At 45.8% G+C, this 16705-nt stretch overlaps 1 protein-coding gene across 1 annotated transcript; it reads right to left on the reverse strand.

Annotated features, from left to right (window-relative positions):
- Positions 1-544: 544 nt before the first annotated feature.
- Positions 545-16503, reverse strand: GCNT2 (glucosaminyl (N-acetyl) transferase 2 (I blood group)). The gene is made up of 3 exons (XM_040587523.1): positions 15373-16503; positions 2363-2455; positions 545-1184 (listed from the first exon to the last, which is right to left on the reverse strand). The coding sequence occupies exons 1-3, from the start codon at positions 16319-16321 to the stop codon at positions 994-996; spliced, it is 1233 nt and encodes a 410-aa protein (XP_040443457.1). The 5' UTR covers positions 16322-16503; the 3' UTR covers positions 545-993.
- Positions 16504-16705: the final 202 nt, after the last annotated feature.

A 16705-nucleotide genomic window follows, 5' to 3' on the forward strand; every position in this document is an offset into this window, starting at 1 on the left:
TTAACCATTATATGAAGATGAAAGGAAGGAAACGTGGGAAGAACACTCATGCCTTACCAAAAGGTGACAAAGAATTACTGAGTTATCACCAGAGCTCAGTTACTGCTCTTGCAGTCCTGAAAATATATTTTTTTTTCAAATTTCAAAATATTGCTGCTGCTTTCCCCGCTTTCCATCTCTCCCTCTGTGTCTTTACACTTGACAATCTAAGGACACTGGTGAGCTGAAATCTGTGTGTAGAGAGCTTTTTTAAGTGATTCAGTTCTGTTAGTTGGCCAAATAAGACAAATATGGAAGCCCCCATTTTTCAGACACAGAGAAGGGCTCCTGTGCCTGAAAGCCTGTCTGGTTTTTCTTGTCACACCCACAGATCTAGTAAAAGATGCTGTTTTCTCTTACAAAGCTTGCTGTGACAGATATTGAAAGAACAGGTATGATCTGGGAAGCAAAGTGTCTTTATTCCATTTCCAGAACTTTTCAAACAGCTCTCTGCAGTAAATACCAGTATCTTTGACAAAACGGTATCTGTACGTACGGCCAGCAGCTGTGTTCCTGCTTGGGAGATCTTGCTGGCTGTGACCTTTTTGCTTACCAAATGTGCACGCTTGTCTTTTAGACACAAGAAGCGCTAGAGATGCATGACTGTTTATATTTTGATAGTAAAAGGTGGCGATGGCAGTGGAGCAAGACAAAAGCTGGGGCTGGAAAACAGCACATGCAAAAAGGCAAAAGTGCTAAGCTCCTCCAGCTGCAAGAGGAGCTTTGCCCTCATGTCTCTTGTTGGATCTTTCACATTTTGGCCTCCAGGTGTTAAATTGCACCTCGTAGTGAGATTCACAGGCAGTGCGAGACAAGCCAATCCAAGCTGCATCTACAGAACATCTTAAAGAAACCTGTCTCATGAGTTTATGCCTCTGGCACAGCCAAAATTAAGATTGCTGCCGCTATTCTCTTGATCGCTTTTATGGATGTCGTAGCCTGGGGTTGGGCTAGCTAAAAATACCAGTTGGGTTCCACCTGCACCTCACTCTGGGACAAGGTTCTCTGCCGATGCCTCAGCTCCAGGCACTCTACAGTCAGGGGATACGTTTTAAGCTCAAACTTATTTGCAAACATACAGGTGGAGTTAAAAAGCCACTTGAGGTCACCTGTTCCATATACACAAATGCCTCTGACATAATGGCCTGCCAAAAGACAAAGAAAAAAAGCAATGTCAGAAGCAAGGATCCAAATCATTCTTTTTGAGAAGTTTTATCTGCAAAGCCTCTAGGAATAACCTACAGAGCCAACACGCTAGCAGGCCTACTGGGCATGCAGGGAGAATAACTGTGAACGATGGGATGAAGTGAAGAAAGTTACTGCAGAATAAATAATGAGCAAAATAAGGAGGTAACTCAGAAAAAAAGTGTTAATACTTGAAAGTCTTTCTCAGATAAGGACAAAACACAGCAAAGGGAAATGTCCTTCTTTCAGTGTAGAGAAACCAATACTTTTACTCATACTAGATTTTCCACTGATTAATTCTGGGTGATATTGGTGTAATTTCACTGATTTCAATGTAGAAATGTCAATGTGAAACTGCTGTAATTGAAGCTGACTGAAGTTCTCAAAATTTTTCTCCTTAATAGAAACAACTATGTTATGGATCAAGAATTCTTGAAATAAAATTTGTATCATTAGCATTTTGGTATCCCGTTTCTTGTCGCACTTGGATATGTCAGAAGTAGTAGCAGCATGTAATGTACAAATGTGGCTGAAAAATTAAGTGTGCCGTACAGAGGATGATCTACTGCTAATGTCATGTCCTGAAGTAGCAGGACAGAGGAAAACTCAAAGCTCAGCCATCACCATCAGCCCACAGCTCCATAGGTTCCCCGTCAGCTGTGCCTCCAGCAGGCATGGTACCCAGCTGAGAGCTGAGATGTGTCCAGGTTCACCCAGGACACCTGCCCTGCGCGCTGCTGCTGGCTGCAGCACAACCGCATCCCAGCACGGAACACACGTGTGGGCTGTTCCCACCCACCTGCAAGAAAATTCCCACAAGGTTTTCGAGAAAATAGTGGGCTAAAACTCATGTGAGCCTTAAGTGCTGCTAAATATCCACCTTCCCAAGGCTGATATATCTTATAAAACTACTGATGAAGAAGCAACTGTTCCAGCTTTCTCTCTGTTTATGTGGCTGCTATCGTTCACATACGGACTATGAAGGAGATGATTCCTTTTTAATGTCATCTTGCTGATGAAGCACTGTCTAAAGACTTGCTCACATTATGGTTAGAGGCTGTAGGAATACAAAGGCAGCAGTCACGTGGTTTTTACTATATGAACAGGTAGAAGAAATGGAGAAAAATGTACACATTACCATGACAACCTCCATGGCTCTCTTCCATATCCATCCACTTCACCGCTTTCAGGTTACCTTCCCACGATGCGTTGGGCATGGACCCCGGGACACCTGCAATTAGGTAACAGAAAATCAGATAATTAATCCTTTCAGCAGCTATGTGTTCAGGTGTATGTCCGCTCTCTGGGACCTTTCCCTACAGAGCTGGGGTGCAATACGTAGGAATATGCATCAACAGATGCCTGGCTGCTAACCTTGTTGTCAAGTTTCTTCAATGAAAGCAACTTTCATGACATAAACACAATGTCAACTCAAGAGATCTAGACATTTCACACGAGAAATAAAATCCCTCTTTTGCAACAGCCTCACTACGATACCACATGCGTGTGTAGTCGCCCACGGAGTCTTCCCAACCCGCACGGCCCTCCAAGTGCTATTTGAACACTGGGTCACCAACATATAATGCTTTCACATGAATTTAGTGGTAATTTTTTTTTTTTTTTAAGAAGAGACTAACAGAACAAATTCAAGCGTGATCCAACTGGATGGAACCACTGAAATTCAATTGTAGCCTATAAAGTTATATAATAATGTATACAAGCCTAGGCAGATCACAGGACCTATCTAGAAGATAAACTAGTAAGAGTGCCACTCTTTGTCCAGCTATAACCTGGCAAACACTCATTTTGAGTCATTAAGGGGAAAACGCCGAACATTCAGTGGTTGGTAATAGCTGAAGAGTAAACAGGCAACATGGATGCAACGTGTAGGCAGCTGCTGTGAGTCGGGGGAATTGCCGTACCTTCAGCACAAGGCAGTAACCGTAGCACCGTGCCCACGGGGTGAGGTGTTTGCCTTCGAAAGCAAGAGCAGATCAGGTGAGTACAGGTCAGGAGACCGCCTGGCCTGATCTGCACTGCAGTATTGTATTCAATTCAGTGATAGAAGTTTATTGAAATATTTCCTAAAACTGCTGTCAGAATACAGGGAAAAAAAAGAAAAAAAACCCGCACAAACAAAACCAAAAACAAAGCAAAAAAAACAAAGGCATAAAATAATAAAAGCTTTCTATGAACTCATGCCTTTCCACAAATTATTTTGTCTTTCTTACTGGCTCAATCAGTTGCTGGAGAACAAAGCGCCGATACAGACTCTGTAACAGCCACCCAATGGACAAGCCGCTTCTCCGAGAAAGCTGAAAATCCCCAGTTTCTCACGGCAGCACAAACACCTGCGTGCAACTTACTCACCTGCTTGGGACAAACCTACCCATCTTGTACTCTTTCCTGCCCAGCAAGCAGTGTCCCCCGCTGCACCTGAGCTGTCAGAAGGCAGAGCAGGCAAGGCGTGGCGAGCCAAGTGGCATGCCAGCAAGTACAAAAATGCCGGCGTCGTTTCTGCTTTCCCATAACAAAGCAGAAAAGCAAATGAAAAAGACTGACTTGCTCAAATGCAAAGAATTACTGCGAGCGTCACCGCCGAGGCGTACCTGGGGCTCAAGCTGTTTAACAAGTGCACCAGCACTGATGGTGGCGGTGGCCAGGGGGGACAGGATTTGTCCCAAGGCAGCTGCTCCCCGCTCCCCCCGATGCAGCAGGAGGCTGGAGCAGGGGGGACAAGGTGAGCTGGGGGACAAGGTGAGCTGGGGGACAAGGTGAGCTGCCTCCACCTGCTCAGCACCCCCCCAAGCCCCCCCCAGCACCCAGCCCTCCTCCCTGGCAACACTCAGTCATTTTCATCAATCTGTAGTACACACAGGGAGTGGGGAGTCCACCAGTAATAACAATAGTAAGTATTAATAAATACTAATAACCCCTGATAGCAGCCTAATCGTAGCTGATGCAAAAGTTAAGCTGTTTGAAAAGCTAGGCACGTTCAAGTATTTTTCTTCCAGATTTTTAAAAGGGACATTTAAAGCCTGTTAATCCTGGTTCCTCCTGTTTTCCCTTCAAGGGGAATGCTTGTGTGAGTGGCAGGGAGGGAACCGCACGGCTTTTTATGAAGACGTCTTCATAACATTTGTAGTATTATCTGTCACTTGTACTAACTCCCTACACAGAAAAGACAGCCATTTTCCTTGATTTACTCTGCGATGATAACAAAGATTTTCCGAGCTTGTACAAAATGCATAATAGCACCGGTTTGGGGTTGTGGGACCTGTGCAAAGACAAGGAAGCTGAGCCCTTCAAACATGATTTTAACTAAAATAAAACTGACATTTTAATCTCCAGTTCTGACCTCTCTCTTTCTTTAACTCTAATCAGCTCATCTTCCAGATTGTCATAACTTCATTTAAAAAGTGTACTAATCTAGGCTGTTTATTTTGCTGGTTAGCCACAATCCTAAATGAGGTGATTTGCCAGCAGTTCTGTAAAGCGCAGTTTCAGCTGGTGACTGCAGCACACACAAGAAACCCTCAGTGCTGAAACAGCAGCCAAGAGTGTGTCATCATCCTAACCTTGGTGTTTTCTGAAAATAAAAGGTGAAAGCAAAGTGAGATTTTGTTACTGTTTTGCGTTTTTTCTGTTCCTTTCCTAGACGGCAACAAGTACAGTACCTCTGCAGTTACTATAACCCAACAACTATTTTGCTTGTGAGCTTGAAGAGAAGCACAGTGAGGGACAAATGAGACCCTAAAGGCACTGAACAGTGTCGGGGGGGGGGGTTGGGGTTGGAGTTCGGGGGGGGGGGGGGGTTAAGAAAATGGCTGGGAGAAAGGTTAAACATCACGGCTGGGTTTTTTTCTGTTTGCTTGCTTTGCTCTGTGTTTTTAAGGATAGCTCGTTCCTGGTAAGTAAGAGTGGTGGTTTGCAAATACCGACTCATGACTTTTATATCAGATGCAAAAAGACTGTATGATCATCCAGCAGAACCACCACAACACTTTGCCATAAACAGAGATAGGCGGCATCTGTAACCAGAACTTCATGACTCTGTTTTTCCCCCTCTGTATATCTGTATATTGGGTCATTAGCAAATAAAATAACATGCCAAAAAGTGTGGGTTTGTCCTGGGGAAAATTCAGAAAAAGTTACTCTTCCACAGAAAGCATTAAGCTAAAGATAACACTTTATAAAAGACAAAAAGAGGCAGTGATGGCAGGGGATAAACACTTTAAATGGTCTGGAATGTGCATTACCATCCCAAATTAAAAACCTGTTTGTAACAGATGGTAGTAAATGTGGTGTGTGGATAGACTTGGTAAATGCTGACACAGTGGGAAAGCAGAAAGATGACTGACAAAACAGGAACGACCCCAGGACATCCACAAAAGCACTGGAAGGCACTGCCTTCCAGAAATACTGAACTACTGACTCCACATTATTCACCATCACCCAAATTGTGTAAACTAGGCATTTCTGGAAGTTAATTAAAGAGCGGGGGAAAGCATAGCTCAGCACTGGGAAAAAAATGGATTTACCATATTTTCCTTGAAATATTTGTTTCAGCAACTGATTTCAGATTCGTACACTGTTTGGGGGCTTGTTCTTATAAATACAGTTTGTTTGTGAAGTGGTGCTGATGGTGAAAGTTAACAGAAACTTCGGCATGAATTGCTCGCTGTACTTTTATCCAGCTCTTTTCCAAACTGCAGCTCCTGTGTTGAATCATCTGATGGATAAGAAGGAGAAGGTCTCAGCTGTAGTAGCTTCATTTGATGATACATCTTGAAAGACATTTTCCTGAGCAGTTATTGACCCATAGATTAACCCCAGGGTCTTTGGCAGGGTTGCAGTCCCACCTGAGACGAGCTGAACTCCACAAGGCTGTTCAGGAGACACCTGCTTCCCAGAGTGGGAGCCAGCTGGACCTGTGGGGACACCCTGGGCGCTGAGGACAGTCGGTGGGATTGCTGCTCCACAGGAGCTGCCGGTGCCCACCCCGGCACCATGAGGCATGGTTCTGCCAGCTTCCACCTCAGCTGCCCAGGCAGGGTGCTGGCAGCCAGGTTTGTCTCTCAACACGTGTAACGTACCTTTAGGAGATGAATCTGCTCATAGGTGGAAGGAGACAGATTCAAGCAGCCTGACTGGAGTTCCCCCCTAACAAAAACAAGGGATGTTGGCAACTCAGCATCTGGGAACGTCTCTGTTACTGCAGCTGGACTGAAGTTTAGTTGCTTACATGCAGGAGTGGGAACAGACATTACCTGATGCCAGAATTTAGAAAGAAAAGAATTCTTCCTTAAATTACTCCCATCTGATTCTGTTCTTCAAGGGCTTGTGCTGTTTGAACCTTATTATACCAATGTCTGATAGTTGTAAAGATAATCAAGTAAAGGAACACAAGCCCATTTCTTAGCTGTGACTTTTCAAAAAGACCTGTTGAAGACATACCCTTCCTTCTCTTGTCATCACTAAGTAGTGTTTTAGTAAGAAGCAAACAATTGGTTGTAAAGCAAAGTATTGTTCCTACTGAAAGCAGCGCTTAAAATCCAGCGGTTGCAGACTGCACAGAGACCACAGGCTATTTTAAATTATATCTTCTCAGATGAACCAAATATCTGGTGGACAGGGGACAAGAGTAATTTTTCAGGGAATTCTGCTGTGAAGAAGGTGAGTTTTTGTGACTGCTGCAACTGTGTTGCAACACCTTCGGTTAAGTAAATTTTTCAAAAGAGAAAGGTTTTAACTATGAGATTACAACAGCTTTGTGGGCATGAAACTCAGTAACAGTCACAGGAAAATCCCTGGGTTTTATGCCTTACTCCTATGAGAAGTTCTTGCTCAACCAGGAAGTCTCATTATAATAATGGAGAATATGAACGAGAGAACAAGGATTAGTTATATGAGTAATGCTGCAGACGCAGATACAAAATACCTTTTTTCTAGAACGTGGCTTATTCAGCGAGCATCACAGTCTGGAATCAATACTAAAAGCTTCTGCGTCTCTGTCTGTCTTTTGAAGGGTGGGCACTAAGCTAAGGAAAAGGAACATTACCAGGCAGAACAGAACCCCAATAGTGCATATTAGTATGATGCACGCATTGAGGAGAAGGTTGTTCCAAAGACCTGTCTACAATATACCGAATATACAAGATACCGAAGTAGTTTTGAATGATTAAGTTGCTGTAGTGAGAAACTCAGTGCAAGCTAAATCGTCTGGAAAAAAAAACCCACAGGCCTGCTTGTACAAGCAAATGGCCATATAAACACTTGAAAATAAGGAATTGGCTAACGTGATTGATGAACGTGCTAGCAATGCTAGTCAGAATTTTCCGGTCTTACTCTCGGACCTCACATCCACACCCAAGGGATGTGAATGGAATGTTCCTTGAGAGCCACCAGCTCTTGTTTGGGTATAAAGCTACTGCTTCAGAGGCACTGCGGTGACACTGCAAGGACACCTCCCACCTCTCGTGACAGCCTGCCAGCTTGACCCCCAGCAGCACCCACCACATGCCTGCCACTACCTGAGACACACTGTGCCAGCTGTCCTCCTCATTTTTCCCTCTACTGTTCAGCTCCCAACTGAGGACCTGCCACCAGGATGGTGCAGATACACTTTCACGGTTTGGGGGTGGTTTAACACTCCAAAGAAAACTATCCACCTGTTTAATTCTTTCCCGATCATTGGTAAAATGAATGAAGATGTCAGCAACCTTCATCCCGCTTGGAGAGAGCTGAGAAACATTGCCCTTAGACCCAATATACAACTGCGTCCAAAACACTTAAAATGGTGGTTGGCACAGGTGAATGAATTCTTGGAAAAGTAAGCACCAGCTAGAATGCAACGTCACCTTCCATAGATTCCCAGTTTCTGTGCCAGATTAGCAGCAACAGGAGAAAAAACTTCACTCAAAGATAGGGGGTTGAGGCTGCTAATGTCCCTGGGTGCCTGTGCTCGATGGGAAGCTGCTGGAGGCTCCGTGGTTCTGTGGCCTGCCCAGCGAGCTCAGAGAGCGGTCTGGGTTTGTGGGCTTGCACAGGACACTGTGGGCTACCCCTCTAGTAATCACCTGCCTGGTATTCATGCTGATGCGAAAGTTTGCCTGGTTTTGCAGCAGGTAGTGATGGCATGCTGTGCACCCAATGACCTTTTTGGGCTGGCACAAGAGCAAAAGTGGCAAGGTGCTCCTTTTTTTCCCCCCTTCTATAAGACACGTGATCCACACCTGGTCCCCATTCTGAAGGCTTCTTGTAGAAACCAGGAATAAATGTGGTTCTGCCCTGGCACTTTCCCTGCAAGCCCCCAGCTTCCCTTACACCGAGTGACTGCCAAGCACCACTCCTGATCTCTCTGGAGGGATGTGTGTGACCAAGGCACAACCCAGAGGTGGCACCGTACTGCCCGTGCGTGGCTGGGTGAATTTTGTGCCAGCCAGAATGAGTGGGGATGAGAGGTGCATTACTGTAGCTAACCACCTCGCACCCCGTGTGAAGGCAAACCACCCCAGGCTAGTTGCTGTTGCTCTCTGCAGTGACAGGGAACAAAGAAATGCTGAGCATGGCACCGTTGCTACATCGCCAGCATTTTCAGGGAGAGAAAAGAACCACATGCTAAGGTCTTGTCATGGAAGCTTAGAAGGGCTGCTCTAACATGGCAGGATGCATCTGCAGCCTTGCCCAGTTGCCAGAACGTACCTGGGCACTTGTACCAGGCAGGGAATGGGTGGGTGACTGCTGTAACAGCCAGTTGCCACATGCAGACTTTCTCTTGCAGCTCATAGCCTGAAGGGCTTGCTAGGGATTTACCAGCTCTTGTATTAGGGCTTGCAATACTCATCACACCTCGGCAAAACCAAGACTGATGCCCCAGACAAGCGATCCCCCAGTAGCCTAGTGTGTTGCCACACTTCCCTGCCATACGTGCACCTGAGTTGGAAGGCATGGGTGCTGGGATGGGGTTATTGGTGCTGGACTTGGGATGAGATGGAAGAAGCAGTGTCTGGATCTGAATGTTCACATGCAGATGTGGCAACGCAAGTCGAGACGGACATAAAAACACTGTATCTATGTGGCTGGGTTCTGACAAAATGGCCAAAATGGCATTTATTATTTTTACATATGGCTTCTATATCTTAGATAGTACGTGTGTCAGACCCTGGTGACCTGCTGCAGACCCCAACATGCAGGGTGGTTTTTTGTGGTACCCAGGAACAAGGATCCTGGGTGAGCACCAGAACCTGCAATCTCTTACACTCACCCTCAGGAAAGGAAAGCAAGAGGAAAGGGGAACATTGAAAAACAGGTGAAGTTCAGCATGGGGGAAATGGCAAGAGATGGAGAGCAAAGAAAGGATATTGAAGAGGAGAAACGTAGAGCTAAATAAGGACCAACCAAAATGGCATGCTGGCAGGAGACAGCAGCTGCGGCAGAGCAGGCATCACCTAGCTACTTATGCAACATGAGCCCATGACATTTTGGAGTCTTCTACTGGCACATACTTGCTAGTGTGCTTTTTAGGACCAGCATTGTGCTTGGCAGTGGTGCAGGCTGTTCCCCAGCCGAGATCTTTGTGTCCCTCTTGGCTGCTGCAGTGCACTGGATGTGCTGCTAATGTACATCTTTTGGTTTGGTTCCACCAAAGAAGGAATCCACTTGCGCACTAAGACCATTATCTGAATAAAACTAGCGTACCATAAGAGGGGAACAGCTGGATGGAAAGCACTTCAGAAGCACGCTTCTGCTCCCAACTAAAACGTTCATTTTCATTCCACAATCAGCAAAGTAAATGTGTCTGTGCAAAGCCTGCGTCAAGAGTGCTATGCTGTGTCTGTGCAGCAACGCCGTGCCTTTTGGAGGCACACCAGCTAGCTGCATGGTGGTGATTCCTCAGCTCCCTCAGTGACAACGCCACATGAAGCATATTCCTGAAGTTCTTGCTCCTCTTGTTCATGGCTCCGCACAGGCCCTTCAGTTGCCCTGATGCAATTTCTGTGGAGCCACAGAGCGAACCCCAGGGGGAGCAGCACCCTGCTAGGAATAATCCTTCCCCAAAAGCATCAGAGTGCAGATGCAAAACCCAATTTCTCCTGGTCATAGCTGGGTTTCTTGTTATGCCTAGAAAGCTTGTAGTGTTTGGCCAGCATGGACATCGCCACGCAACACTCCGTGGCATCTGTCCAGTGTGCTCGCAGAAGAGTCCCCCCCAAACTTCTCTGCTTCTTCACCTGGTTTATTGAGTTTTGACTGCAGTTCACTTCTAAATCCAGCTGTAGCTGTGGCCTCAGATGTAGCAGCTCTCCCTAGGAACAGAGATCCTTCATAACCCCTAGTGAGGAGAGTGAAGGGCACCTCAGGGCTGGCTCTGGTCAGAGAGCCTGTGGAGGAGAGAATGCTCTGCCAGCATCTTTTTGTGACTAAATATCTAAGACCTCATTTTCCTTTTCAGTACAGCGTCTCCATGCGTGTTGGTGATGTTTTGAAGCTAGAGGCAGTGCCTGGTACACACTGCACCTGGTGAAGCAGGTAGGAGGCAGCATCTCGGCTGTGTTTCCCAGCCTGCAGTAATAGTTCTGGTCTCTTTGCAACAGAGCAGAGAGGACAGAGACCAGCTTGCCAAGATGCTGTCAAGAGGGACCACGGAAAGGGTCTGGATAATATAGGACATTCTTGGTATGCCTGAATTTGGGAGAAATCTGAACAAGAAATTTGCAAAACAGGTGCAGGAGACTAGGAGAAATATTTGCCATGTGCACAAGTGTATTCAGTCACAGTTTTGAGAGAAAGGATGAAGATAGTGGTTAAAGTACTCTGGGAGATGAGCCTCTTACCTAAATACATACTGCTGGCCTTTGATTTATTCCCTGTCCCTGGAACACCCTGGCTGTTCCCATAACCACCGAGCCCTTTCGGTCCTGCCAGCACAGCCATTTATAGGATACATAGTGATCCAGGGCAATGACTGATTACAAATGAACTCTTTTACATTTTCCAGGCTGGTGTTAACCCAGATCATTTAAGACAAAGTTCATCTGTACAGATGAACCTGATGCCAGCAGCACCCCTAGCAGAAAGGTCAAAGTGGAAAATAGATGCTATTTTTACAGGATATTGCAGTAAACTACCTGTGGCACACAGGTGACATTTGTTCATCAGACTATGGGCTAGTCCTTTTAACATTTATTTTGGCATTGAGGATGCACTCTTGAATATTTCCTTATAGCTTACTCCTCAGTTGGAGGGTGTGCATGGGATAATCTTGAAGATTAAAGCAGACAAAGCCATGACTTGTTTCGCTGGGATCAACGTGAAAGAACTTCCTATAGACAAAATCTGTAGCACAAAGACCTGAGCATGTGAGTTTTAAACAGGCAAAGTTTGCAAGAGTGATATAACCCATGGGACTTTAAAGTTTGTATCTCCATATCCTCATTTCCTAGAAAAAGTCTTAAATGCAATAACAAACATATGTTCAGTTAGCAGTATTGCATTCCCCAAATACATCTCGTCTGCATTGGGGTGAAAATTGTAGAGAAACTGTTAGTACTGGTAAAACACGTGCAATGCCTTTAAATATCCTGCCCTACCCTTCCAAGTTCAGATGTTAAAAAAATATCTGTACACAGGTGGCATTGTAGAAGGTGGCATGAGCCAGGCTCATGGCTCACTGTCACTGAAAAGGGAAGGTCTGGCTCTTGTTCCTCCTCTCCTTCCCATTTTCCTCTCCTTTTTGCTCACATCTGCGTGTTTGCCCCCAGCTTTAATTTGTGCTGACTTCAGTGCTGGCCAGATCCTCCACCAAGTCAATTCAATTCATACACTCAGTCAGAAGGAAAAGGAGACTTGTTTTTCCTCAGATCTAGTGAGTTGAACTGGCAAAGCTCCTCGCACAGGACTGGTGGGCAGAAGGGAGTGGAAAGAGATGAGCAGGAGAAAATTTCCTGTTTTGGCAACAACGAGCTGTTAGCGCTCAGCCACCTTGTGCACACTCACCCTTAGTAAAGAAGTGGGGCCGGTGCAGAAGCGCCGGTGCAACCACATGTGTTATCTTGCAGGTGACCCAATTCCCAAAAAGCAGCTGAATCCAGTGCATTAGACTGGGAGTCAGGTGTCAGTGCTCCAGTGCCAGTTGAAGACCTTGGGAATACCATTTCACCCCTTTCTGCCTGCTGCTGTGAATGGGAAATAATAGCACCGATCCCCCTTGTAAAAGCATCTTGCACGTTCACATCTGTATGAGAAGTGCTGCTATTACTTCTCCTGATCTTTATTTTCCCACTTGAACAATGTGTAAGTTACTAGGGGACCAGCGTATGTGTGCATCAACGTGTGTGTCCGTGAGTATGAAGGGTTATCACCTGAGACTGCCTGCATCCCAAGTCATGCATATGCTGTGACCATATCGCATGGAAGTGGAGACAGGACTTTGGCTCGGAAGAGGATTCAGGAAAGTTCCCCTGAAGGACTCTGTAGCATGGGCTGTGGATGCACACCTCTCTCACGGCAACCAGAACCCCGTTTCTGCTCTGTGTGCTCATACTGCTGGCCTGGGACGTGACCACTAACCTGCACTGCGGTGGTATGTGTTTCTTGTGAGACCTGGGGCAAGTCATTTAGGGCCAGCCACTTCAGGCCTACATATTTTGCAAATGCTTTCCTTTAACTGCCCCGTGCTTCTCTTGCTTATCTGAAAAGTAACTTTCAAAAATTTTCTGTCACACGGGAGTCATGTGGGAGATAAGTGGCCTGAGGTAAATACCAAAGATAAGACTGTTATTTGAAAAGCAACTGAATGGGAATTGAAAGTCATAAAATCATAGAATCATTTAGTTGGAAAAGACTTTTGAGATCACCAAGTCCAACCATAAACCTAGCAGTGCCAAGTCCACCAATAAACCACATCCCTAAGCACCACATCTACACATCTGTTAAATATCTCAGGGATGATGAGTGAACCGCTTCCCTGGGGAGCCTGTTCCAAAGTGTGACAGCCCTTTCAGTGAAGAATTTTTCCTAATATCCGATCTAAACCTCCCCTGGCCCAACTTGAGGCCATTTTCTCTTGTCCTATCACTTGTTACTTGGGAGAAGAGACTGACACCCACCTCGCTACAGCCTCCTGTCAGGCAGTTGTAGAGAGCGATGAGGTCTCCTCTGAGCCTCTAGGTCTTTAGCCTTTAGGGGGCTAAAAGAAATCTTGGTCTTCATTGCATGACTCTGGGTAATAAGCATGCTATTTTAAGATTTGGGGGCCAAACAGTCTTTTTTAATCTTTTATCTGAACTGAGATTATCACAGCTGTCTGAAACCACAAATATCTGTTTGATTTAGATCTTTCATGATATGCTGTCCATCCAAACTGGTCCTTAAATGATCTCTCTGCTAGCCTGGGGGCCTCCAGCTATTGGTTCTAACAGCTAGACCACTGCCTGATACCATTATCTCCCTTTGATATGCCTGAAAAGCTAAAAGAAAATGGTTTGGTTAAACTTGGACGAGAGGTTTTTGTTAGAGCCAGGAACTGAGTCCCAGGCTAACACCCATGCACTGGGAGGGATGACTTCTCACCCCAGCATCACTCAGAGCTCTCGATCTGACTCAGACACATTCAGAGGAGTGTCTCACACCCTGGGCTACACTTACAAGATTGGATTCAAAATCCTGGACAACAGCAGCTCCTGAGTACCTCTGTCAGAGCTTCATGGCCACATTTTACATCCCTAATGTAATGGCAGGGAAAACAAGGAAGCGGAAAAAAACATACCTGCCATGGAAATGTTGCATCTTTCAGATGCAAAGAGAACAAGCACGAAAAAATGTTACACCAGTGTGCAATAATGGAAAGCATACGGTGATATTTGTGGAAATAAACAAGGAAATGTACAGCCTATGTAAGCTACACAGTGCAGTACAGCAAATGGCAACCACCTAAAGCTTTCTGATTGTGGAAAACATCTCTGGTCCCAGGTTTATTGCTTCTGAGGCAATAAGCTATAACAAGATCACAGCAACCAGCTTCCTGGAAAAGCCAGCTAGCTACAAATAATATATGCTAATGATTACACCATTTGTGTATCTTGTGCACGCCAGATGCAGAATATCATTATGGGAAGAGCAAGCACTGTTCTTGTAGAGGGTTATGTGGTAATTTGAAAGCAGACTGGCCTTGCAAAACGAACCCACAGTCTGCTGCTTAGATTAAAGTAGACATGCCCTGCCTCTCTGTTACTGCCCCATTTTCATTTCCCGCAATTACAGTAGGGAGAAAGTGGAAAGGAAAAAAAAAAGTCAAGAGAAGAAATGTATCCTTGCTTCCATTCCTCACATCCCTGCTTTGGGCTGCTGTGAAGTTCTAGGGAGTCAGGAGCAGTAAATTCCTACCAGGTGCTTCTAAAAGCAACGTGCGTGCTGGAGAAGGCCTGTGCATCTTCTGATCCTTTCACAATCATATGAATGAAGTAAAATTAATTGTAGATACATAAGGCAAAGATGAAAATACTGGCTCTGATTCTGTTTCTCTGAACAAATCCTTGACCGTGTACAATGGAGTTCAGGCAACAGCTATGAGCACCTGGGGGTTTTGCAGGCGTTATGGGAGAGCTGGTGTGTGTGCATATACGTGTGCCCACAGAAAAGCACATGAAGACTAGAAGAAGGTTCTAGCCTGAACTCAGATTTTCTGGCTCTGGAATAATAGATAGAGATAAAATTTTGTGGAAAAATAAAATTCCCCTCAGAAAAATTAATATCTTGCAGAAAACACCTTCACTACTACGTTTACACAGCTTCTATATTTGAATCTTTATTCCTTCTTTTCTCTTCATCTCAATTTTTACTGATAAAAGCCCTAAGCCAGCTGAAATGTCCAAGGATTTCAATTTGAACTTGGATGCCCTGAGCTTCTTGCTGCTCAGACGCAGAACGGCAGTGCACATCACGCGCGGTGCAGTCCGCCCTCCCTCAATGATCAAAAAAGGCAATAAGCCTATTGATAGATCAGCCTTTTACATCAATTATGATTTGATCACATTTTTCACCGAGGCTTTGTCAAAGTCAGCCTCAGATATGTGTGTGTGCGAGTGCACATGCACACCTCTGCGTGCATGTGTGCACCTATAGAACAAAAAGTGAAAGTGTGCTCACCCGGGATCCTGTTGAGCGTCACCCAGAAGTGCTCATCGGGGCTGTAGGTGTCCTCAGACCAGGCCAGCAGGTCGATGGCACGCTGGTCCTCCAGCACGAACTCCACAAAGGGCCGGCTGACGGCCACGTACGCGGAGCCAAAGTAGATGGTCAGGTTGTGCGGGGGAGGGGGCTTGCGTACAAATGTCCACAGCATGAAAGAAAATAAAGAGTATAATTGCTCCCTGTGCACATATTTGGTGCGGGCGGTGATGTGGGGGGGCTGCAGCACCCCAGGGGTGAGGTTCTTCCCCCCGAGGCCCTTCAGCCACTGGACAATCTCCCGGTTGGTCTTCAAGGGGAAGTCCTGGCCGCAGGTGTTGAGCAGGTAGCGCCAGGGCACGGCCGAGGCCAGCAGGTCTCTCATGCAGTGGAGGTCAGCCCGCAGGCGGGAGATGCCTCCGTAGACCACCCGCTCTGACCGGGAGGCGAGGAAGGCGTTGGGGAAGCAGCTCAGCAGGCGCCGCACCGCCTGCCAGAAGGAGGCCGGTGCCTTGGCGTCCACATGGATGCAGTAGATGTTTTGGGGCATGTAAACCGCCCTGAATAGCCTCTCGAAGGTCTCAAACTCTTTGTGCAAGGTCATGACGTAGGCAATGGGGAAGGCAGCCTCCTCAGCCGAGAGGGTGCGGGTCATGTAGTGGTTCTGCGCGATGTACTCTGTGCAACTGGATTCCCTGAATGATGTTTTTAAAGCATTTTCCTTCAGAAAGAACACCTTGTCTTCAATAAGTGCTTTACAGGCTTCTGCTAAAGTTGCGCTCACTGAGAAGTTGAGCCTCTGAAGAGATCTTTGTGCATGCAAATTAACAGCATAGAAAACAAATGGAAGAGAAACACTGAGAATCAGAACAGTGAAGAAGCAATACCTGAGTGTAGTCATCTGCTCAGAGAGAGTCTCCCTTGGCATATTGCAAAGAGATCAGATCAGACACCACAAACAGCTTGTTTTGCTGTCGTGCTTCCTTTCTGCTGCAGAACGCATGCATCTGTCTGATGCATAGTAGGTAGCTGCTGTTCTTACTTTTGATATTAATAGTTGCATTGTCATTGTTGACATGGAAGCAGCCTAAGTAGTGAACCGCTTGCAGATGGAAGCTGCTCCACAGCACCCTGAAGATTAAACAGACATATTCCATAGTTACTAGCATTATATTATATTTATATGATATTTCAGTGCCCCTGAATTCAGCTTATGGGTATGTTCTTACCTGCTTCCTCCCCACTCTCCCTGTGTCTACCATATAGCTGTAAATCTTCCTGTGTGTGCATGCTGTGACAGGAAGATCTGATG

The sequence above is a fragment of the Falco naumanni genome, chromosome 3 (genome assembly GCF_017639655.2).
Source record: "Falco naumanni isolate bFalNau1 chromosome 3, bFalNau1.pat, whole genome shotgun sequence".
Taxonomy (NCBI): Eukaryota; Metazoa; Chordata; class Aves; order Falconiformes; family Falconidae; genus Falco; species Falco naumanni.